At 34.8% G+C, this 24,120-nt stretch overlaps 1 protein-coding gene across 12 annotated transcripts in view; it reads right to left on the reverse strand.

The window, feature by feature from the left end:
- Positions 1-24,120, reverse strand: part of TASP1 (taspase 1) — a 281,144-nt gene that overhangs the window by 239,481 nt on the left and 17,543 nt on the right. For 10 of the 12 annotated variants that reach the window (XR_199566.3, XR_006606287.1, XR_006606286.1 and 7 more), the window contains exon 5: positions 2,969-3,089. Coding sequence is in view for 6 of the 12 variants with exons in the window: in XM_004754208.3 (XP_004754265.1) it covers positions 2,969-3,089 (121 nt within the window). In the remaining 6 variants the exon portion in view is untranslated. Of the gene's footprint in view, positions 1-2,968; positions 3,090-10,098; positions 10,238-20,585; positions 20,753-24,120 lie in introns of those variants that run through there. The other 2 variants (XM_045078421.1, XM_045078422.1) reach the window with 2 other exon arrangements.

The raw sequence follows: 24,120 nt of genomic DNA on the forward strand, positions 1-24,120 counted from the left end.
AGAGACTATGGACTCTGAAAAACAATCTGAGGGGTCTGAAGTGGTCGGGGGGGGGAGTGGGAGGTTGGGGTACCAGGTGGTGGGTATTATAGAGGGCACAGATTACATGGGGCACTGGGTGTGGTGAAAAAATAATGAATACTGATATGCTGAAAATAAATAATTTTAATTTTAAATAAATAAATAAAATAAAATAAAAGTACTATTAGGGATGCCTAGTGAGCTCAGTCAGGAGAGCATGTGACTCTTGATCTCTGGGTCATGAGTTCAAGCCCCACAGTGGGTATAAACCTCACTTAAAAAAAAAAAAAAAAAAAACACCAGAACTATTAAAAGAAAAAAATGGAGACAATCTTCATAACTTTGGGTAGGCAAAGATTTCTTAAATAAAATATTTTTTAAATAACTATAAAGTAAAAGGTTGGTAATCTAAACTACATTAGAATTAAAAACTTCAGTTCATCAGAAGACAGCATTAGAAGAATAAAAACATGATCCACAGACTAGGAGGAGATATACATAACACAGGTATCTGACAAATGATCTGCATTCAAATATATAAAGTATTTCAACAAATCAATGAAAAAAGATAATCCAATAAAAATATGCAAAAGACTTTTGAACATAAAACAAGAATATCTAAATGGCTAATAAGTATGTCATAAGGTTCTCAGTGTCATTAGTCACCAGGGAAACTTAAATTAAAACAATTAATGCCGGGGCACCTGGGTGGCTCAGTGAGTTAAAGCCTCTGCCTTCAGCTCAGGTCATGATCCCAGGGTCCTGGGATCAAGCCCCACATTGGGCTCTCTGCTCAGAGGGGAGCCTGCTTCCCCCTCTCTCTGTCTCTCTACCTGCTTGTGATCTCTCTCTGTCTGTCAAATAAATAAATAAAATATTAAAAAAAAAACAATTAATGCTACGGCACAGATACCAAAATTGATGAATTTTATTTTTTTAAAGATTTTATTAATTAATAAATGAATGAGAGAGAGAGAGAGCACAAGCAGAGGGAGCAGCAGGCAGAGAGAGAGGGAGAATCAGGCACCCCACCAAGCAGGGAGTCCAACATATGGTTCAATTCCAGGACCCTGGGATCATGACCTGAGCCAAAGGCAGACACTTAACCAACTAGGCCACCCAGGCCACCCCAAAATTGATACATTTTAAAAAGAATAGCAATGCCAAATGCTGGCCCTCATGTAGTGTAACTAAAATGCTCATACAGTGCAGAGTGTAAGTATAGATTATAACTACTTAGGAAAACTGTCCAGCAATATCAACTAAAGCAAAGCACATTATGTACCCAAATGTATCATCCAATATAATGTTGAACAGAAGTGATGAGAGTGAACACTGCTATATTATCCCTGATCTTAAGGATAGAACTTTTTTTTTAAGATTTTATTTATTTATTTGACACAGAGAAAGAGAGAGAGAGATCACAAGTAGGCAGAGGCAGAGAGAGAGGGGGAAAGCAGACTCCCTGCTGAGCAGAGCACCTGGATGTGGGGCTCAATCCCAGGACCCTGAGATCATGACCTGAGCCGAAGGCAGAGACTTAACCCACTGAGCAACCCAGGCACCCAAGGATAAGATCTTAATGGTAAACATCATTCCAAATCTTAGGTTTATAACCAAGATAATTAAGAACATATGTATACCAAAAGACATGTACAAGAATATTCATTGGAGCAGTCAAAAACTAGAAACTATTCAAATATCCATGAAAAGGAGAATAGATAATTTATTATATATTCATGCAATAAAATACTACTAATAAAAAGAAAAAAATTATTGTGACAGAAAAATGTGTCAAACTCATAGGCATAGTGTTAAGGAAAAAAAAAAAAGACACAGAGGTGTATGATTCCACTCATATAAACTTCAGGAACAAGCAAATTGATCTATGGTACCTGCAGTCTAAATTAGGGGAGAACAGGAGGAGAGGGTAAGGCAGGAGCAGAGTATAGGCGGTATGAACTAGGAAGAGCATAGAAAACCCTCCTGGGATTATGGAAATGTTCTTTTTTTTTTTTTTTAAGATTTTTTATTTATTTATTTTCGAGAAAAAGCACATACAAGCAGGGGAGGGAGAAGAACAAGCAGACCCCCGGCTAAGTGCAGTGCGAAAAGCCCAACGCAGGGCTAGACCCTAGAACCCTGAGATCAGGAACTGAGCTGAAATCAAGAGCCTGATACTCAACCAAGGCCACCCAGGCACCCTGAAAATGTTCTGTATTTTGACATGGAAATATTTCATATCTTGCCCTGGATAATGGTTTATATAGCTGTATACAAGTAAAAATTAATGCAGCTTTATAATTAAAATCTGTGCATTTCATGTATATTTGCTTTAATAAAAGAATTATAAAATATTAGATATATCTTATATGTACTGATGTGGGGGAAATCTCTGAAACATCCCATGCAAAGAAAAAATTAAGTTTCATAAGAATATGTACATTTTTTTTTAAAAAACCACATATGTGAAACTATTTCTATTACATAAAAATATAGATAAATGCAATTTTTTTACTGGTTAAAACTCTCCATGGAGAAAGGGATAAGAAGGAAAGATCTGGAAGGTCAAGGGGAAATTTTATTTACATCATTTAAATTTTCTAACAAAAAAATATATTATGTGTGTATTTCAAATAATCATAAAATTAATGGAATATACTAACTCACAGGTTAAATGTCTGTAATCCCAAGGAGATGGAGGATAATGATCAAATTCTAACAAAGATCTAACATAAGCTTTTTACTATTTTCTTTAAAACTTTGCATGTTTTAAAACTTTCAAGATTTCATGTTTTACATCCAATAAAAGGAAACGATGTTTTCAACACTATTCTAAGCAAGAATTGTAGAAAACACTAGATGGACTAAATCTTTAGGAGACATCATATAGTAATATTCATAATTTTTTAGAGAACAGAGATAATGTGTTATAATGTCCACATACCACTCAGTGCTCCAACAGCTCCAAAATTTAAGGATTTTCCATCCATTATGCTGGCATCACACTCAATTTCACCCAAGAGATTTAGATTAGATCCCATTCCTGCATTTGTAAAAGGAGAATCCTAAGAAATAAAAACAAAAATTAAAATACCATTAGTCTTAAAGAAGATTAATGTCAATCCTTTATAAACTGTTTCAAAAACTAGAAAGGGAAAGAACACTTCCCAACTCCTTGCATGATACCAGTACTAGCCTGATTCCCAAACAAGACAAAGATATCATGAGAAAAGAAAACTACAGGCTAATATATCTTGAGAATATAAACACAAAAATCCTCAAGGAAATGCTAGCAAACCAAATGCAGCAAAATATGAAAGTCTTATACACCATAAACAAGAGGGATCCTAGGGAAGCAAGTTTGGTTTTAATATGTGAAACTTAATGTGGTGCATGATGTTAATAAAGAAGAAAATAACATAAAGAGAAAATACAGGACCATACCAATAAATACAAAATCCAACACCCTTTCATAAGAAAAGCACTCAACAAACTAGAAATAGAAGGGAACTTCCTTAAGATGATAAAGGACATCTAGAAAAAGTCCAGAGCAAACATAATAATTAATGGTGAAAAACTGAATGCTTTCCCTTAAGATCAGGGATAATACAGCAATGTTCACTCTCTTCAACATTAAAATGGATATTCTGGACAAAACAATTAGGCAAGAAAAAGAAATAATGAGCATCTAGGTTGGAAAAGAAGAAGTAAAATTATCTCTTAATAGAAGATGACATAATCTTGTATACAAAAAGTCCCAAGGGTGCCACTAAAATACTATTAGGACTGATAAATAAACTAGTTCAACAGGGTTTCAAAATATAAGATCAATATACAAAAATCAATTGTTACATCTACACATTAGCAATGAACAATGCAACGATGAAATTCAGAAAACAATTCCACTTACAATAAAATCAAAAAGAATAAAATACTTAGGAATAAATTCAACAAAAGACGTAGAAGACTTATATACACTGAAACTATAAAACATGTTAAGAAAAAATTAAAGAAGACCTAAATAAATGTAAAGACAGCCATGTACATAGATCAAAAGGCTTAATATCTTTAAGATAGCTATACTCTCCAAAGTTGAACAGCTTCAAATCCTGTATCAAATCCTAGCTACCTTTTTTGCAGAATTTGACAAATTAACCCTAAAATTCATAAGGAAATGCAAGGGACTCAGAATCACCAAAGTAATCTTTAAAAGAAAAACGAAATCAGAGGCTCACACTTCTAGGTTTTATAACTTACAACTACAGTAATCAAGACAGTGTGATATAGGGGCACCCGGGTGGCTCAGTGGGTTAAGCCTCTGCCTTCAGCTCAGGTTATGATCTCAGGGTCCTGGGGTCAAGCCCCACACTGAGCTGAGCAGAGAGCCTGCTTCCCCACCCCACCCCACCCCTGCCTGCCTTTCTGCCTACTTGTGATCTCTGTCAAATAAATAAATAAATTTTTTTAAAAGTGTGATATAGCTAAGGACAGACATACAGATCAATGCAATAGAATTCAATCAATTCCATAGAATTGAGTGCCCAGATAGAAGGTTACATTTATGGTCAATTCAACAACTATGCCAGAACAATTCAATAAACAAAGGATAGTCTTTTTTCTGGGGGGAGCTGGGACAACTGGATATTCAATCCAAGAAAATAAAGCTGGGTTCTATCTCACACTCTATACAAAAATTACCTCCAAGTTGATCAAAGACCTAAATGTAAGAGTTAAAACTATAAAACCATTCAAAAAAAAATTAGGGCAAACATTCATGACCTCAGAATAGACAGCAGTTTCCTAGATATGACACGAAAGCAAAAAGAAAAAAAAAAAAAAAAAACAAAGAAAAAACTAGATAAATTGGATATCATCAAAATTAAAACTTTTGAGTTTCAAAGCACACAATAAAAAAGGTAGAAAAACTCATAGAATGGGAGTGGGGGACTGTAAATCATTTATTTCACAAGAAATTTGTATCCAAGATATATAAAAAACTTCCCACAACTCTAAAATAAAAACACAATTTTAAAATGGATAAAGAATATGAATGAACAGTTCTCCAAAGAAGATAAATAAATGGTCGATAATCACATGAAAAGATGCTCAACACCATTACTCATCAAGGAAAGGCAAATCAAAACCACAATAAGCTACTTCTTCACACCCATAATTCCACTTACAATAACATCAAAAAGAATCATAAAGACAGATGTGTTGGCAAGGACATAAAGAAATTGGAACGCTTATACACTGCTGATGGGAATGTAAAATGGTACACCACCTTGGAAAACATCTGGAAACCCCTCAAAAACTTAAAAGTTACCATTTGACCCAACAGTTCCATTTCTAGGTATATACACAAGAGAAATGAACTATCTACACAAAACTTATACCCATATAATCACAACAGCTTACTTAATACTCATATGCCAGCACTTCTGAAAACAACTCAATGCCCACCAACTGATGAATGGGTAAGTAAAACATGGTATATCCATACAGTGGAGTATTAATCAGCAATAAAAAGTAATAAAGTACTGATACATGGCAAAATATGGATGAACCTTAAAAACATAATGCTAAGTCAAAGAAGTCAGTCACAAAAGATCACATACTGGATGATCCAATTTATAAGAAATTTCCAGAAAATAAAATCCATAAAGTAGATTAGCGGTTGCCAGGGGTTGCAGAAGGGGGAATGGGAAGTGACAGCTAATATGTACTGTTTTTCTTTTTGTGGTGATTCAGATGAACTAAAAGTAGATGATGCAACGGCTGCAGAACTTTATTAATATACTAAAAACCAGTGAACTGTATACTATGAAAGAGTAAATTTTATGGTATGTGAATTATATATTTAAAAAGATATCATGAAGGGGTCCCTGGGTTGGCCAGTTCATTGAGCATACAGCTCTTGATTTCAGCTCAGGTCACGATCTCACAATTGTGAGATCAGGCCCCACATCAGACGTCACTTTGAGCATGGAGCCTGCTTGAGATTCTTTTTTTCTCCCCCTTCTCGCCCCCCTCCCCAAATCTCTCTCTCAAATAAATAAAATCTTAAAAAAAATAAAAATAAAAAGAGACCATGAAGAAAAAAAAACTTATATCAGCAGACTACACAGAACATAAAGTCCTAGAATCAGAAGAGCACATGATGAGCAATGGGTCATATATGCAACTAATGAATCATTGAACATTATATCAAAAACTAATAATGTATTATATGTTGGCAGCTAGTTGAATTTAAATTTTAGAAAACGAAAAGATGTCAGTCATGTATTTGAAATCTAAAAGAAAGATACTGCCTTATTTTTTTAATACTGTGAATAAAGCTTTTAAATATATATACCACTAGTCTTGTTATGTCAATATATTATCATACATGATTCCCAACCACAGATACGGGGGGGGGGATGTAACAATATAAAATCTTACAACAAAAATAAACATCATGGGGACAAAGTTCTAAAAGACTTCAAAAAAAAAAAAAAGAGCCGGGTGTGGAAAGATCACATTGACACTCCTCAGCATCACTGCATAGGTGAAAGGCCTACTCCTGTACCTCACATTCTAGAAAACTGAGTCAATCCAGAAAATTAACTCTGTTCTAAGGTAAGACCTATATTATCTAATAAACTAGAGCAAATCTGGATCAACCTTTAGATCACCAAATGCCTCATATCATCTACAAATACTCCGTTTCCTGTATTTCTTCAAGATCCAAGAAAACTGACTACAACATTAAACCTTCTTAATATGTACCTATAACTAGAGCAAAGGGGTCAGGGATTAGAGAACAGGGCTTTTGTCCTAATGCAGTTAAATAACCTTATAGTCAATAGAACTTTAAATAAGATCACAGGATAGAAAAAAAAAAACAAAAAAGTATGTAATTATATAGAACTGAGTAAACAGATAATAAATGCTTTGAGCACTCAAAAGCAATGGCCCACTAAGACAGAAAAGTTAACAGCAGACTTCCTGAAGGTAGCCAGGAAGCTAGAAAATTCCAGCTGATGGAAATTATGTGAGCAACATATAAGCAATGGGAAAGCATCAGAGCCACAGAAGACACATTTAGCAAAAATGATTTACTGGAGCCAAATCTGAAGACTGAGACATGCTGAATAAATCAGAAGCTGAACCTGAATAAAAAAAAAAAAAAAAAAAACATTGAGAAGCCAGTCAAGATTTCTGTATAAGAGAAAGTCAAAATGGGTATATTGGTCAAGGAAACAAACTTTGACATTCACATGTTGTATGAGAAGGAAGGAGAGGAGACTGAAATCAGTGAGACCAAACTGAGGGCTATTTTACAACTTGGCTTGAAATACTAACTACCTGGCATGGAAATGATAGTAGTAGGAATAGAAAAAAGGAGAGAGAGAAGGGAAAGGAACAGAACTGTGAAACTTGAGAAATAAATAAAACCATGAATAAGGCATTTTATAAGATGGAGGAAAGATATGCATAATTAAGCATAAGGATTTTCATTAAGGTCTTCCAACTTAATATTTCTAGCTAAATCAGTTCAGAATTAAATCTTGGGAAAGAGATCACAACCAAAGAATAATTAAATAATAATTAATTTTATTGATTGATTAATTAATTAAGAATTATGGTTTAATACAGATGAAGACCGAATTCTTGCCCTGGATCTTTTCATACAGAACAGAGCAGAAGAGATTATAAGCAAGTAAATTACATTACAACGGTTTGGGTTTTTTTGTTTTTTGAGGTTTTTTTCTTTACTACATATAACCTCCCTTGCCTAATCATGCATATCTTCAAAGTATGGAAAAGGAACAGAAATGTGAAAAAAATGTAAAGCATCTACCTACATATAGTAATTCCCAAAATATACATACAAGATCATACCAGGGTATACAATATCTCAACAATCCTTGATATGGAATATATCAGCTTATCAGCTTGGCAAAATTTTTTAAATAATCCAATTAGAAATCACAGATTGAACAAAGTTATTCTGAAAATGACTACTGCATGATGGTTTAAATTTAACATTTTAAAAATATGAAAAAGCATGCAAAAAATTAAAAGGTATCTTAGAAGAAATTTTTTTCAAAAATATTTCTCCTACTTCAAACTATATTAATAATTTCATGAGCACCTGGCTGACTCAGTTGGTAGTATGTGTGACTCCATGTGGGGGTTGTAAGATCAAGCCCCACGTTTGGTACAGGGATGACTTAAATTTTAAAAAAAAAATTTTTATATATATAACTTCAAAAGTATAGAGAGAAGTGAGTTCAGAAAAATTGGAAGGGGAGAGGAACCATGAGAGTCTGTGGACTCTGAGAAACAAACTGAGGATTTCGGAGGGGAAGAGGGTGGGAGGTTGGGTGTGGGTATTACGGAGGGCACATATTGCATGGAGCACTGGGTGTGGTGCATAAACAATGAATTCTGGAACATTGAACAGAAATTTTAAAAGATAAATAAAATTTTTTAGAAGTATATCTACTAAACTTCTACTTCTGACTATGAAGACATAATAGAGATTATATTTATCTTCCTAACTAGAAAATCGGGCAAAATAAACAACAAATGAATTTCAATCAAAGGCCAGCACAGGACTGTGATCCTGAAAAAAGAGTCACAAATTAGATGCCTCAACTTAATTCCCAGAGATACTTTCCAGGCCATAACTCAGGGAAAAGAAACCCAAAAGAGAGCCAACATTCTTCCAGAGTTGAGGAGATGAAGTTATGAGTTCAAGGAGGCTAGAAAGCCTAGTAAATGGAGTACAGGGTACAAAAAGAAAAAAGCTACAGAGAGAAGTACAGAGATCCAGAGTCTTTAAATAAGTATTAGTCTGCATATATTTGTTAGGGAACTTCCAAGGCCAAAGGAAAATGCTTTGGAAAACAGTAAGCTAAACAATTTCTGGAGCCCATACAGAGGGGAGACTAGGTTATCTTCCCATCAGCCAGATTGAGGCTATCAGGGAAAGTCTCAGAAGGTAACGCCACAAAAATTAGACCCAATTAACTTTAGAAAATTTACTCTAGACCAGCACTAACAAAGTTTTAAAGCAAGCCTCAAAAAAATAAAAATGATTTACAATGAACAAGTGTCCCAAAACAAAGTTCTGCAATAGCCAACTCCCAAAGATATAAAATTCACAATGTTTAGTATAAACCCAAAGATGACCAGACATATAAATAAGCAGAAAACTATGGCCCATAACCAGAAGAAATTACAATAAAAAAAATCCAGAAATGACACAAATGATAGAAGTAGCAGACAATTCCAAAGCTAGCTAATAATGTTAAGACAGCTCTCACAAACATGCTCTATATGTTCATGTAGGTATAAGAAAACACGAGGGTAAAAGGAAAGAAAAGGAAGCTATTAAAAAAAAATAAACTGAACTTCTAAGATGAAAATTTTTAAAATCTACAGTAAAAAACACTTTGGAACAGAAAAAGCATTTACATTAGGTAAAAATGAAGGAATTCTGAATGGAGTATGGACTTCAGTTAATTATAATGTGTCACATCAGGTTCATTAATTGTGAAAAATACACCATACTAATGTAAATGTTAGTAATAGGGGAAATCAGGTGTTAAGTATATGGGAATTCTCTGTACTATCTTCTGAATTTTTCTGTAAATCTAAAACTGTTCTAAAATTGACAGTTTCTTTAAAAAAAAAAATCAACCCACAGCTTGGGAGAAAAAACCTACAAAATATACAAAATAAAGGACTTACATTCAGAGTATATAAAAAATTCACACAACTCAGTAAGACAAATGATCCAAAATTTTTAATGGGAAACAATTTTATGTACTGATTGCAAATAACATACGAAAAGATGCATAACATCACCAGCAATTAGGGAAATGTAAGTTAAAACCACTATATAAACCTCTAAAATGGCTTAAAATAAAATGAAATAAAATAATAAAATGGCTAAAATTAAGAAAACAGACAATAGCGAGTATTGGCAAGAACGTGGAACAACTGCAACCCTCATCCATTAGCTAGTGAGAATGAAAATTACAAATGGCTTGGCAGTTTCTTTAATGTTAAGCATACACTTACCATAGATCCAGAAATTCTACTCCTGGGTATTTATCCAAGAAAAATGAAAGCATATGTCCACATAAAGACTTGAATAGAAATGTTCATATCAGCTTAATCAGAACAGCCAAAAACTGGAAGCAACCCAAATGACCATCAACTGGTAAATAGATAAACAAATTATGATATATCAACACAATGAAATACTACTCAGCAATGAAGGAACAAACCCCTAATACACCTAACAATATGAAGGAATATCAAAAGCATCATGCTAAGTGAAAGAAGCCACTCACAAAAGACCACATAGTGTATGATTATATTTAATCCAAATTCTAGAAAAGGCCAAATTATGATAAAAAGCAGACAGTGGTTGCCAGGGGCCACTGAAAGAATGCCTCTCCCCTGTAGAGAGACATTAAGAGGGAATTTTGGAAGTGACAGAAATGTCACATATCATGATTATATTGGTGGTTACATGATTGTATACATTTATCATAACATCAAATTATATAATTAAAATTGGTAAATTTTATTGTATATAAATTATACTTTGATAAAACAGACAAAAAAGTGTACCTCTCACTTGATACAAACTAATCACCTATATACTACTTTTCCCCTTACAAAAAATATACATTAAGCTTTTAAATGGTCATTTGTTGATTTTCTGACCTAAATCATTTTGTACAACTAGAAATAATTACGCCCAATTAGTAGCAAGCAATCCTTCTAATATCTATTAGACCCTGTTATTCTCATGTTCAAAAATTTAAATGGTTTCCCATAATACTTAAAATCTAAAGTCCTAATTCCCAAGGGTTACAAGATCCTACATGACCTGGCCCTCCCTCCCTCACACATCTTATGTACCAGCCACACTGACTTCCTTGCAATTCATGGGCACATAGAGAACATTGCCACCTTAGGGCTTTTACATTTGTTCATTTAATCCTTTGAAATGCTAAGTGTAGTGAGTGACTCTAGTAGGAGAAAGAGCCAATCAATAAAGACCATGTGCGTGTGCACGCACATGTGTGTGAAGGTGTGTGTGTGTGTGTGTGTGTGTGTGTGTAAACACATATATATACATACGTATAAATAGCTAATGTCCAACAGTGATGTGGTATAAAGAATAAGATGGAATAAGGGATAATAGGGCACTTTTTCCTCTAACCAAAAACTCTCTTCCCCAACATCTTCACATGGGTTTCTCCTCTATTTCATTTAAGTCTCTGTTCACATGGTATCAGAGGGCCTTCCCCTTACTGAGTTATTAGCATTTCACCAACTTTCCCAACCATTTTTTTTCCTCTCACTATCTTGTGCTTCTTTACGGCACTTTTCATTACCTGATATTACATGTACTTTTTGTGTAGTTCTATCCCCAGAATGTTAAGCCCCATAAGTACAATAATTTGTCTTTTTCGGTGTTGTATCCTAATGTCTAACGTAATGTTTGGCATTTATTAGGTACTCAATAAATATCTGTAGAATGAATGAACAGGAGTTAATTATAACTAGATATAAATAGGATAATTGTGAATTATAACCCTTAAGCTGATATTTATCCTTACAAGTTACTCTTACAGAGAAATGCCAGAATTTAAGAGTATTAAGAATCTAATCTTTTCACAATTAAAAAACGAGAAATGAAATAAATTCAAGCCAGAGCATTTTCAGCTTCTACAAGATGAAATTTTAAAAGCAAAATATTTTTTAAGCTTACTCATAACCTTCAGAGGAGACACAAGTTGTACAAAGTAAGATCCCTCTGACTGCTTGACCCAGCGAAGAGAGGGTGGAAAGGCCAAGAATGCAAGTCAGGAGCTACATCCCCATCATGACCTGTAAACCCTTTCCTATTAACAAAATTTGGAAACACCAAGCCAAGGCAAAGATCTGCAAAACATTACTCTTTCACTATAAACCACAACCTGTATTACCCATTTAATGTCCTTTGCTGAAAGCATAAAATAAAATAAAATAAGAACTATTTGCAAGGCTAAAGGGTATACTGTACCTCCGGGGATCTATTATGAGACCTCTATTAACAGCTCTTACAGATACAAACAATTTAGTTTTCAAATGTTGTATAAAAACTAGACTGTCATATTATAAAATCATTTTTATATAAAATGATTTATGTTTGTCCAATTTCTATCTTCCTATAAGAAGTTAGATATTTACAGGAAATTACTAATATATTAGTATTCATATCCTGTTACTCTAGTGCAAATCAACAAATATATCATAAGATGAATAAAATATAGTAGAATGAAATTATGTGATAATATGGTTACTTATTCAAATTGTGTTAATCATTTTAATTATTGCCTTCACCAACAAGCAGGTAGCTTTATTAACCTAAAGCTGAAGAGAAAGAGGGAAAAAACAGCTTCTAAAACAAACTAATTGTTGACTTTTTCTTAAACACAGTAATAAAAACAGGATGTATACCCCATGTTCTTACAGTCTTTTTCAAACTAACACTGGCAAAACCTGTGCAGTACACTTATCCTATCTGACACTCTCCTAAGAATTACAAATTCCCTGGCATTTTATCATCAATTCTCATTATTTACAGGATGAATAGATATCAGTGAAAATGTATCACCAAAAAGTCATTTGGAGTGCTCATTTCAGCAGCACATATACAAAAAAATCACTTGGGGATTTTTTTGGGTTTGTTCAGCAGCTAATTAAGGTCAAACTTTTGAGAACTGGATTACTGAAAGATTTCCAATTTAGATTCCTCTGTGGTGGTACAGGTTAAGTTTCATTCACTCAACAGACATTTATTGGCCACCTATGTGGCAGGTAAATCTTTTCTGTAAAGCACCAGATACATTATATAGTTCAGACTTTGGGGGCCACACAGGCAATTCCATAGCTACTCAACTCTGCCTTTGTAGCATGAAAGCAGCCAGAGAAAATACAAAAAGGAATAAGCATGGCTTTGTTCCAATAAAATTTCATTTATAAACACCAAAATTTAAGTTTCATATAATTTTCTGGTGTCATGAAACATTATCCTTCTTTTGACTTTTTTTCTAATCATTTAAAAAAGTAAAAACCATATTGAGCTTGCAGACCATTCAAAAACAAGCAGCAGTCCAGATTTGGCTTTCAGGCTATAGTTTATAAATCTGGGAAGTAAACCGTGGAGATACAGCAAAACAGAAAAATATCCTTCCCACGTGGAACCCCCATTCTAGCTATAGGAGACAGACAATAAGACATTAAATAAATTAGATGGCATATTACATAGCAGTAAACATGATGGAGAAAAATGAAACAGGCCAGGAGACAGGGAGTACTGGGCATGGTCAGAGGGCTATACTGAGGAGACAAGAAAACTATGTGGGTAATTAAAATTTATTTTTCCTTTCAAGTATTTATTTTGACATAATTTCAGACTTGCAGCAGTACTATAGTATCTAGAACATATCAAGAACTCCTAATAACCAAAAAACAACCCAATTCAAAAATGGCCAAAGGACTTGAATAGACATCAACAGACATTCCTCTGAAGAAGATGGACGAATGGTCAACAGGCACATGAAAAGATGTTCAGGGGCGCCTGGGTGGCTCAGTGGGTTAAAGCCTCTGCCTTCGGCTCAGGTCATGGTCCTGGGGTCCTGGGATCGAGCTCCGCATCGGGCTCTCTGCTCAGTGGGGAGCCTGCTTCCTCCTCTCTCTCTGCCTGCCTCTCTGCCTACTTGTAATCTCTGTCCAATAAATAAATAAAATCTTAAAAAAAAAAAAAAGAAAGAAAGAAAGAAAAGATGTTCAACATCATTAATCATTCGAGAAATAAAAATCATAACCACAGTGATGTACCACCTCACACCTATAAGAAGGTTAGAATCACAAAGACAAAAAGAGCGAGTGCTGGCAAGAATACAGAGTAACTATACACTGCCGTTGGTAATAGAAAATCGGTCAACTGCTGTGGAAACAGTTTGATGATTCCACAAAAACTTAAATACGCAGTTAGTATGACTTAACAATCTGGTACTCAAATACTTGTACAGGAATGTTCACAGCAACACTTTCCACAATTGTGAAAAAGTAGAAACAACTTAGATGTCCACCAATAGATGAAGGGATAAATACATTGTGGCATAATCGTGAACAATGCTGAATAATCCTCTACAAAAGGAATGAAGTTCTGACACATGCTATGATATGAATGAATCTTAAAAATATTATGCTGAGTAAAAGAAGACACAAAAGATCACATATTGTATGATTCCATTTATAGGAAATATCCGGTATAGGTAAATCCATAGAGACAGAAAGCAGATTAGTGGTCGCCATGGGGCTAGGAGAGGAGGGAATGGAAAGCAAGTGCTTAATAGGTACACAGTTCCCTTTGTGGAGATAGAAGTGTTTCTGGAACAAGACAGAAAGTGATAGTGGTATGGTATTATGAATGTTTGAATACCACTGCATTACTTTTAAATGATTAATTTGGGGCACATGGGTGGCTCAGTGGTTAAGCCTCTACCTTCGGCTCAGGTCACGGTCTCAGGGTCTTGGGATCGGATACTTCTCCCTCTTCCTCTGCCCCTCTCATCCAATCATGCTCGCTCTCTCTCTCGCTCTCTCTCTCTCACCTCCCTCTCTCTTACAAATAAATAAATAAAAGCTTTTTTAAATTTTTAAAAAATAAAGGCATTTATCAGCAACAGCATGGAAGAGGCAAAAAGCAAAAACACACAAATGAACTATGAGAGGCTACAAAAGCTAACCACTTTGGGAGCCAAGATTCAATTTTACTGAAGAAAAATTAGATGAATTGGAAAAAGATTAATAAAATGAGAGAATTACTAAAAAGGACATACAAAGCTTTCTGGGTAATCCTCACATATGCAGCCACAAATATTATGTGAAAATCAACGACTTTTCTAAGTATGTTTTCCATTACAAAGTAGTGGGCTCAAGATAAGATAAATGATGTTGGAAGCTAAATTAGCTAAGCAAGACAAAGTTTGGAAAGTAGTGCAATATGCTTGTACTTATGGTCATTTCTGGTACATTCTTAACCACGAACACTGAAAATAATATTTTATTCCTGAGACAAAAAGTAAATAAAGGAACAATTTAGTTCAATCTTAGTTGGGCCATACAATATTTTGATCTGCTTTAGCTCCAGCTCTAAACTCTTTGGAGTGAGATACTAGGTTCTGGTTCAAAGTGCTTCAATGGGAAATTTTTTGAAAGTCTTTAGTTTGATTTGAAGTTCATTTTCAAAATAATAAGTTAATATTTCAGTCCAATTCCAACTGCAAAAAATTAAATCAAAGCTCATTCCAGTTTTACTCTTACTTTTGGTAGAAATCCCTGTTAAGCTATCAATTCATTTTCTTGGCCCTTTCAACAAGACAAAAGTTGGTGTATCTGTCCAAGTCTTATTTTCTGCTTTACCTTGAACTGAAATACAGTCTTAATTACAAAGCCTCCTGTGCCAAAAATGGCAGCTGTCATTCGGCCCTAGCAGACTATAGCCCTGAGAGAATGCATGCTCCATGTGGCCAGGTCTTATTTTCTTCAAAAGAAGTTTGAAATCCAGATTTTTGAGTCTCCTAGTTTTTAAATGTTGGCAACAAATTCCAATTTTTAAAACTAGTCTATGAGCCAATTAACATATGAGGTGTCTCTTCTGCAACCACTGGCCCACAAGTTAGTAAGGTATCAAGCTTCTGATGCAAAATCTGAGCTTTGCTAAGTCTTCAGTGAAAACTGAATATATAATACAGATTCCAGACAAAGAAGCTCTCTGACACAAATGCCAGTCCAAACAACAAATCGTGATTTCATTCTCATGCTTAGTTGAATATTTAAAATACTGAATATTCTTCCTTTTTGCTATTTAAACAAGAAAAATAAATACAGAAGTAAGCCCTATAATCTAACTACTACATGTCAACACACTTTATTTACTAAGAAGTGCCGGGTTAGTGGTCAGGAATGCCACATATCTTCTGATTATGACGACTGGAATTTATAATACTTTTTTGCTCCTACAAACAAGTCAGATAAGCTTTATCCCCAGAATCCACAAGAAGAATGAGGAATCCTAGAATTTTTCTCAAGACTTCCTTGATCACTATTAATCAACTTCATCTACAACTTAATCCAATAGTGACTGCCATTATCAAAATGATAAAACATGATACTCTCTTTGCGGCTAGTAGTTTGGAGCAGAAAAATTCAAAGAACAAAACACACACACAAAAACATGTAAAACTTACACAGTTACATGGGGGGGGCGCAGTGGTATCAATATTCGGGTAATATGTAAAATATGACAAAGAGAATCAGGTAAAATAATTAAAGGATAGTAAGAATCTATCTATAAATTAGATACCAGATCCTACATAGTTTTATAAAAGCTGGCTCTCATCTCAGTGTGAACTATAGAGATTTCAAGATGAAAGCAACAGGCACATGAAATCAAGCAAATATTAAATTTGAAGAAATTAATAGCATTCAGATGGACAATATATACAGAAAAATTCTTGGGCAAACAAACAATAACAAGGTAACCAACTCAGAAATCCACTTGAGTACCTTGCCTATGAAATCACAATTAGCTTACCCAAACTTTGCCCTTCCCCTACCCACCCTCCACAACTTGCCCAATCACCATTTCTCTGCACCTCTTTCAGGATATTGGGGATGGGCTTAAAAGCTGTAAATCTACCAATTATACTGCCTTTTGTCCAGTTATGAAAAAAAACAACAACAACACTCTATTAAGAGAAGGTAAAGCTACTAGGTTTTTTGTTTGTTTGTTTGTTGTTGTTTTTACTGCTAGTTAATTTTATTTAACTGTGTTATCCTTGTTTTGAGTAACTGAAAAATGTGGACGATCATAGGGATCTACCATATAGAAATTACAAGATTATGGATTCATCCTAATGTCAGGTTTTTTTTTCAATAGATTGATTGACTGATTGATTGATTTTATTTATTCATTCATTTATTTGTTTGATGCAGAGAGAGAGAGAGATCACAAGTAGGCAGAGAGGCAAGACAGAGAGAGAGGGGAAAGCAGGCTCCCACCTGAGCAGCAAGCCCGATGCAGGGCTCAATCCCAGGACTCTGAGCTCCTGACCTGAGATGAAGACAGAGGCTTAACCCACTGAGCCACCCAGGCACCCCTCAATTAATGTTTGATATAATATTGACTTAAAAAGCAGAACTTTCACAACTGGAGCTAATTAGAAGTCACAATATTTGTTATCACGGGACTACAGAAAACAAAGACAGAAAAAAGCTAGCCAGAATGTCCAATTTAATATCCAGCAGGCAAGTAGTTACTAATTCCTTAAAAAACCTCCAGGCAAGTGATATCCATGTGATAAGAGCATGTTGTGTCCAAAAATATGGGAAACATGCAGCTCCCAACATAGCACAGGGCAATTTACCATTATAAATTCTTAGTTAATGTTTGTATATAGAAACTAATAGATATTTGCAAATTCATATTCAAGTCACTGAAAATAAAACCCAAAAAACCTATTTTCACCTTTGTTGAAAACAAAGGTATTAAGAAATTATTTCTATAGTGATGTTGCTGCCTGTTTTTAGAATTATTCTCTAAAACAGGGCATATGACAATACTTTCACCCAAATACTAGCCAATGAAAAACAATCAAGACACACTTGACTGATATACACTCTTATTTATGTTGGATTTTTTTAGCCAATTAACATTACATTAATAAAGACTGGAAATGTTAAGAATTAATGGACTCTAACCAATAAGTTTCAGCAGCAGTTAGCCAGAAAACATTTTTACTAGGCCCAAATGAAGTATCTTTCATTCATTAATACAGAACCACAGGGCATACTTAGACATCAGAGGCTCAATGATCTAAAAAAAGTTCCTAGGGAAACAAAAAAACTTTCCATTTTCATTCTGTAACTGCTCCTTAACGACAGCAAGTATTCTTTCTTTTTCTGGCATTCTCTCTACCTCAGGACATATTTACAGATGCACTGGCTGCTTTACAGACATGCTAAAAGTTCTTGCTGTGGTTGATCAAAGTTGGAATGCCTGGGGAAATTACTCAACTTAGACAGCCTGGAATTATATCTAGCCAAATAGTTACAGTGCTCTACTTTTAACATGTGTTAAAGTAATACTTTAGCTCTCCTGGATGTAAATTGAAAGAGCATTTGTTTGCATCACACCCTGTGAACATTTAAGTCAAATATGTTACATTGAATACCAGTTTTAGTATCTAGGACAGTTCACTTCTTTAATGCTTCAATAACACGAAAGACAACATATTTTATATTGGGAAAAAAGCTTCACATACAATAGCACATCTATTAGGAACTAAGGCTTTTTATGATCCTCATGAAACATCCAAACTCTTCTAGAAATGTCATAAAAATTGCAATAAATGTTGATACTTGTTCATTAGAGCAACTGTTGATCTGGCATACAATATTTTGATAAAAACTAGAAGTATTTTTTTTCTTTATTACCAAAAAATATCTTTAGTAAAAAAGCACTGCACCTCTATACTCAACCTCTATTATTAACCTGCCTAATTTGCAAATAAATATATAACATAATTAAGCAGAAAAAGGACATCACAGCAGTTTATTTTCATGGGTTTTTTTTTTTTAATTGAAAGCCACAGAACTGCAGTACAAAGAGTTACTTGTCAAACATAACACAAAACTCTAAAATAAAATATTGGCTCCAATAGACTTGCACATCTGAAATAGTTTTAAACTTTGTTTTAGTTGGATTCTTTACCATGTCCAGGAAGAAGTTAGCACACACAGTACCTGAGATTGTCCTTTCCACATGAGCTACAATAGGAGAGACAAATGTAGCTGTTTCTCTAGTAGAGCTAAATTTGGCATCCACTTACACTTCCCTTCAACCTAAATAATTACACCTTTTAACCATGTGACAATAATACGGAAATATCACTCAAAAAGAATCTAACAGACCATGGGATCACAATGACTTAAGTCATCCTTCTATCAAATGTGAGGTGAGGACCTGGTGAGAATTGGAAGGGAGAAAGGGGGATTACTAACTTATAAGTAGTAACCTATAATGCTTCTTTTTATTAAGATGACTTCAACACACTAGAAAATGTTAACATCTGCACATACTCCAAGAGAAGAAAACATAAATAAGTTCCTCACTCTGGATTTTCTAAGAAGCCTAACAAGTGTTAACAGTGTTGATATCCTACGTTCTAGTATAATAAGCGTGTCATGAACTACCAGGAAATGTGTGTACCATGCAGGAGGCTAGACCCTAAGTGAGAATGACAACTAGTAACAATTCCCTGGCAGTGGGAATGACCAAAGAACTTTCATCAACTGGGATACCTAGAATTTAATTATAAATTGTTTGCTCCGCTATAGTGGGATGCGATCCTGCATTATTCTAACATTTAGGTAAAATCTACTACACACATAAGAACTGGAGAGAGATGAACAGAGAGAATATGAATGAAAGAAAACTGAAGCAATATTTTGTCCTGCTTTGGAGTGGGAATTAGGATGTGATCCTGCTGGGATTCCTAAAAATCATGTAAGTCTCTTCATTCCTTTCCAGATTCTAAATAAATCTGGGAAAAGGGGCAAGAACTTAAAATCAGAGGGCAGTCTTTCATGATATCAGCCTGTGATAATGTTCAACACAGAAAAAGCTTCTTAGCCCAGAAATTACAAGAAAGTAGAAAAAAAAAACAACAGTAGATATTCGATTATAAAATTGATGACCCAAATACACACATGCACACGCACAAAATGATTCAATAGTCACACTGCTACAAATATAAGGGCCAATGAATCTTATATCTTAGGACATACAGGACTCAATTCATAAGTCTAAATTGCTTCCACACAGCCAAAACACAGATTACCACCAACTCCATTGTACTACCAAATGCAGCTTTAAGTAGCTCAAAACTGAATTCCAAAATGTAATATGTTCTTGGAGAGTACCAATTCCAAGAGCAAAATGAGGGTTCACATATAAAACTACATGCTCCACAGGAACTGCTAAGTCTAGTCTTGGGCCATATCTTCTAGATTCAGCCAAGATGAATACATCTGATAAGGTCCACACAACTTATCAAGAAATGGCTAGAAAAAAGAGGAAACTGTTTCATGTTCCCATAAGTACAAAGTAAAACATAATAAGCTCTATACTTCAGTGTTTTGACTTGACCAAAAACTAATACACAGTTTTGATGTAGTGTAAAATTAAATCAGAATGTAATAATTGATTCAGTTTGCTTTTTATTCTAAAAAAATTTTAAAGAAAAAAAAAATCACTGCTTTTCCATTAAGCAGGTACTTTGTGCTAGAAAGCACATTTAATTTCTAGGGTCCTCAGAAAAGAACAGGTGTACCCACTGTATAAACACAAACAGTAAGTTACAAGTTGCCCCTAAGTACTAAAGGCAAGAATTAGCATCACTACTCAAAAGTGTTTTAAAAAGAGTGTAACTTACTTTTACTGTCCCAGGCTAACTGGGCTCGACATGTCTGGTGCTTCTTTGTCTGCACATGGCCACCCACAGCCTGTCTTCTAATTAAATCAATGCTCTAGCAGCAGAACAAGCAAACAAGTTGCCTCCCATCTGCGTACAGCTCTTCAGGACACATTTCCCTTGGTCAGAAGGTGGAAATTCTTGGGAGAGGTGATTTTCTCTGCCTCTTCACAAGAAGAACATGGATACTTGGCTGGATGCAACTCCATGAAGTGTAACTGTGTATGTACACCTCAAAAAATAAAACAAAAAAAAATGCAGAGAAACATAAAGACTCTATAAACAGCTGGAATACACAGAAATACTGAAGCACCACTGGAAATAATGCTAAACAGATGGGCAAAATGGGGTCTTTGACCGAAATAATCAATGATACCAAGTTGGGGGGAAAAAAAAAAAAGGAAAAAGAAAATCTAAAGACAAAACTCACACTTCATGCAATGAAAACAGGTTAAGTACTACAGAGGATAAAAAGTAAAACTCCTTGCTTCAAATACACAAAAACAGGTCCTCCCCACATTACAGAGAATAAAAGATATTATAAATTGAAGAGAAAAATGAGACTTTCAAGAGTGTTAGGTCTAAAATTAGACTCATCAGTCATATTATAGTTAATGGGCACTTGAATATATGTGAGCTAAATGCCTCAAACTGTCTTCCAGTGTGTTCAACGCCTCATGGGAGGGGAAGGGAGGAGGAAGCAAGGAACCACTGAAATACTCAGCTACCCTCTGCTTATGAAAAGATGATCTCTGCAAACCAAAAATGTTCAGAAAAATGGAGATGCTCATTTATTTACATATTCTTCCAACCTCCCAAATAAACAGAAACATCTATAAAACAAATGTCCCATTTTTTACAACAACAACAACAAAAAACACTGAGTAGGGTATGTGGCAGGATGTGGTTAAGTGTCTACTCACAAAGAAACTCCACAAGCAAACTTGCAAACAGGTCTGTTGAGAGGAAGTTGGGTATATCAGCCATTCCCAAATCCCCTTCCATCCTAGATATACGCATATGTCAGGAGCAATCCATACCATCTCCACGACCACCAAGTATTTCAAGGACTGGCAGGCCTTATATGCTCGCTCTCTCTCTCTCTCCCTCCCTGTGGCACACATTTACAATGCCAGGCCAAGAACAGGGGATGTGGCCTAATCCTGCAGCTGCACAGAGGCTTGACTGGGGGCACCAACAACAGACTAGTCAACAGTGATGACATTCTGGAGATCCCTGCCTTAAAGAAATGCATGCAGAGCTGGCTCTAGGTCTAAGAGGATATAGAGACAGATAAAAGTGTAATGATATTATATATAATAATATAAATATGTCATAATCCAAACAGTTTTTTTCCTCTCATATCCCAAACTATTGGCCATCTATAAGAAGTTACTTCTTAAAGAACTTTCCTAGAGTTTATAAGCAAGCATCATATTGGATTAAACAGAGACCCACAGACAACAGCTTCTAGCAAAACAGATATAAAAACATGTGCCCGATATAATCTGTTCTTTAAATGTTAAAGCATTTGGACAATAAACAAATTTCAGCCATGACTTACCATCTCCCTTGATCATAGGGAGTCTTAAAGGATTAATCAAATTAAGTCAACATAAGAACTGTGGTGTCCACTTAGAATAATATAAACTCAACAAAACATTTTTAACAAAGGAGACTGTGCAAGCTGCCTCTCACTATATGAAATGTCAAAGCTATATCTACCACAATTTTTAATACACAGTATTCTATCTACCAAAATAACTATCTACCAAAATAACCACAATTTTTAATACACAGTATTCTATCTACCAAAATAGTTTTCAAAATGAATTGACCAAAATCTCTGAAAGCCTACATAATTCAAACTCTCAGCCAGATTCATCAGTTTTCTCATGCAGGACTACAAATGACCTCTCAAAAGTGTGTCATTCACATTTCATCCATGATTCCTTATTAGAAAGGAATTCCTTATTAGAAATTATTATTAATTAACATTTTCTCAGAAAAACATTGATGTGCAAAAGGAGCTTCAGTAAGGATTTTACAAGAAGCCTGTTTTCCATCAGAATCTGTGACACACTTTCTAAGTTAAGTTGACTCATCCAGAGCTATAACCAATTTCCTCAAAGAAGAAATTCATATCAGAAGCTATACCATGTGAAATGTGCAAAATTATGGTGTAGAGTTTATAATCCACTGCCGCTACCTGAACCAAAACTATTCCAAAGCAGCCATGAAAAGAACTGTCTTCCAAATGAATAGCCCCAGATAAGAAGATCAAGATGCTTCACAATACCTCTTCTCCACTATCATGAGATCAAAACTGCACTATCCAAAAGATAGAAGTCACTTTTCCATCAGTTTGTAAGGACAATCTCAAAAAAGCTATAAACAGCTAAGTGAAACAATAGGGCCAAATCAGTTTAACAGTAAATTAAAATACGATCTATAAACTAGCCTTTCCATTTCCCTCCTTACATTTTGAAGATAAACAAAATGCACTTTGGTGTCATATCATTTTCATTCCCATACTGTAGAGCACGCCTCAAATGAAGTGGCCACCTTCCTTCCCAAAATCCTGAGGAGAGAAGCTGGTAAGTTTAACGGGCAGATCTTATGCACTCACCTCCCCACTCCTTTAAATGACAAAGATCCCTCTACTGTCCAGAAATGGTAGTCTTAGGATGACATCACTTGTCTGTAGTAGTAAACAAGGGTAATGAAACTACACAAGGTAATCAGTTTCTAAGAAAAGGTCAAAAATGATGTGTTTAGATGGCCTGCATAAGTGTGCATGTGGCTATACCAATAAATTTCTTCTACCTTGTCTCTTCCTCCCCTATGGCATGGAGTTGAAATCAGTGTACTTTTGACTCTTTGGGTAAGTGCAAATTCTCATATGTATATATATTTTTTGAAATTTTATTTATTTCTTTGACAGAGAGAGAGATAACGAGAGCAGGAACATAAGCAGGGGAAGTGGGAGAGGGAGAAGCAGGCTTCTCGGGGAACAGGGAGCCTGATGTGGGGCCTGATCCCAGGACCCTGGGATCATGACCTGAGTAGAAGGCAGACGCTTAATGACTGAGTCACCCAGGTGCGCATATATATATATATATATATATATATATATACACACACACACAGAGAGATAAATAGATATATAGATATACATATATCTATATATATATATATGTATTTTTTTAAAAATATATATATGTATATATTTTTTTTCCTTAAATACAGGCCAGATACCCCTTCTAGCCAGTAAGGACCATTAAACCATTTCAGGCACTTCAGCCCACAGTTAGTAAAGTGTTCAAGGAATTCTGCCTAAGTTTACAAAATAAGGGGCTTTTTGTACCCAAAAAAAGTACATCCCAAAGTCCAAAAAAAAGGTATGATTTCAGCAATCAGGACAAGACTTAGCTTGACTGAATAGATTGGTCAAAACTAAAGAAAAGAAAAGTAGGTACTCTCAAATTAAATGTAA

This window comes from Mustela putorius, unplaced genomic scaffold, assembly GCF_011764305.1.
Source record: "Mustela putorius furo isolate JIRA1106 unplaced genomic scaffold, ASM1176430v1.1 tig00000253_pilon_pilon_pilon, whole genome shotgun sequence".
NCBI lineage: Eukaryota > Metazoa > Chordata > Mammalia > Carnivora > Mustelidae > Mustela > Mustela putorius.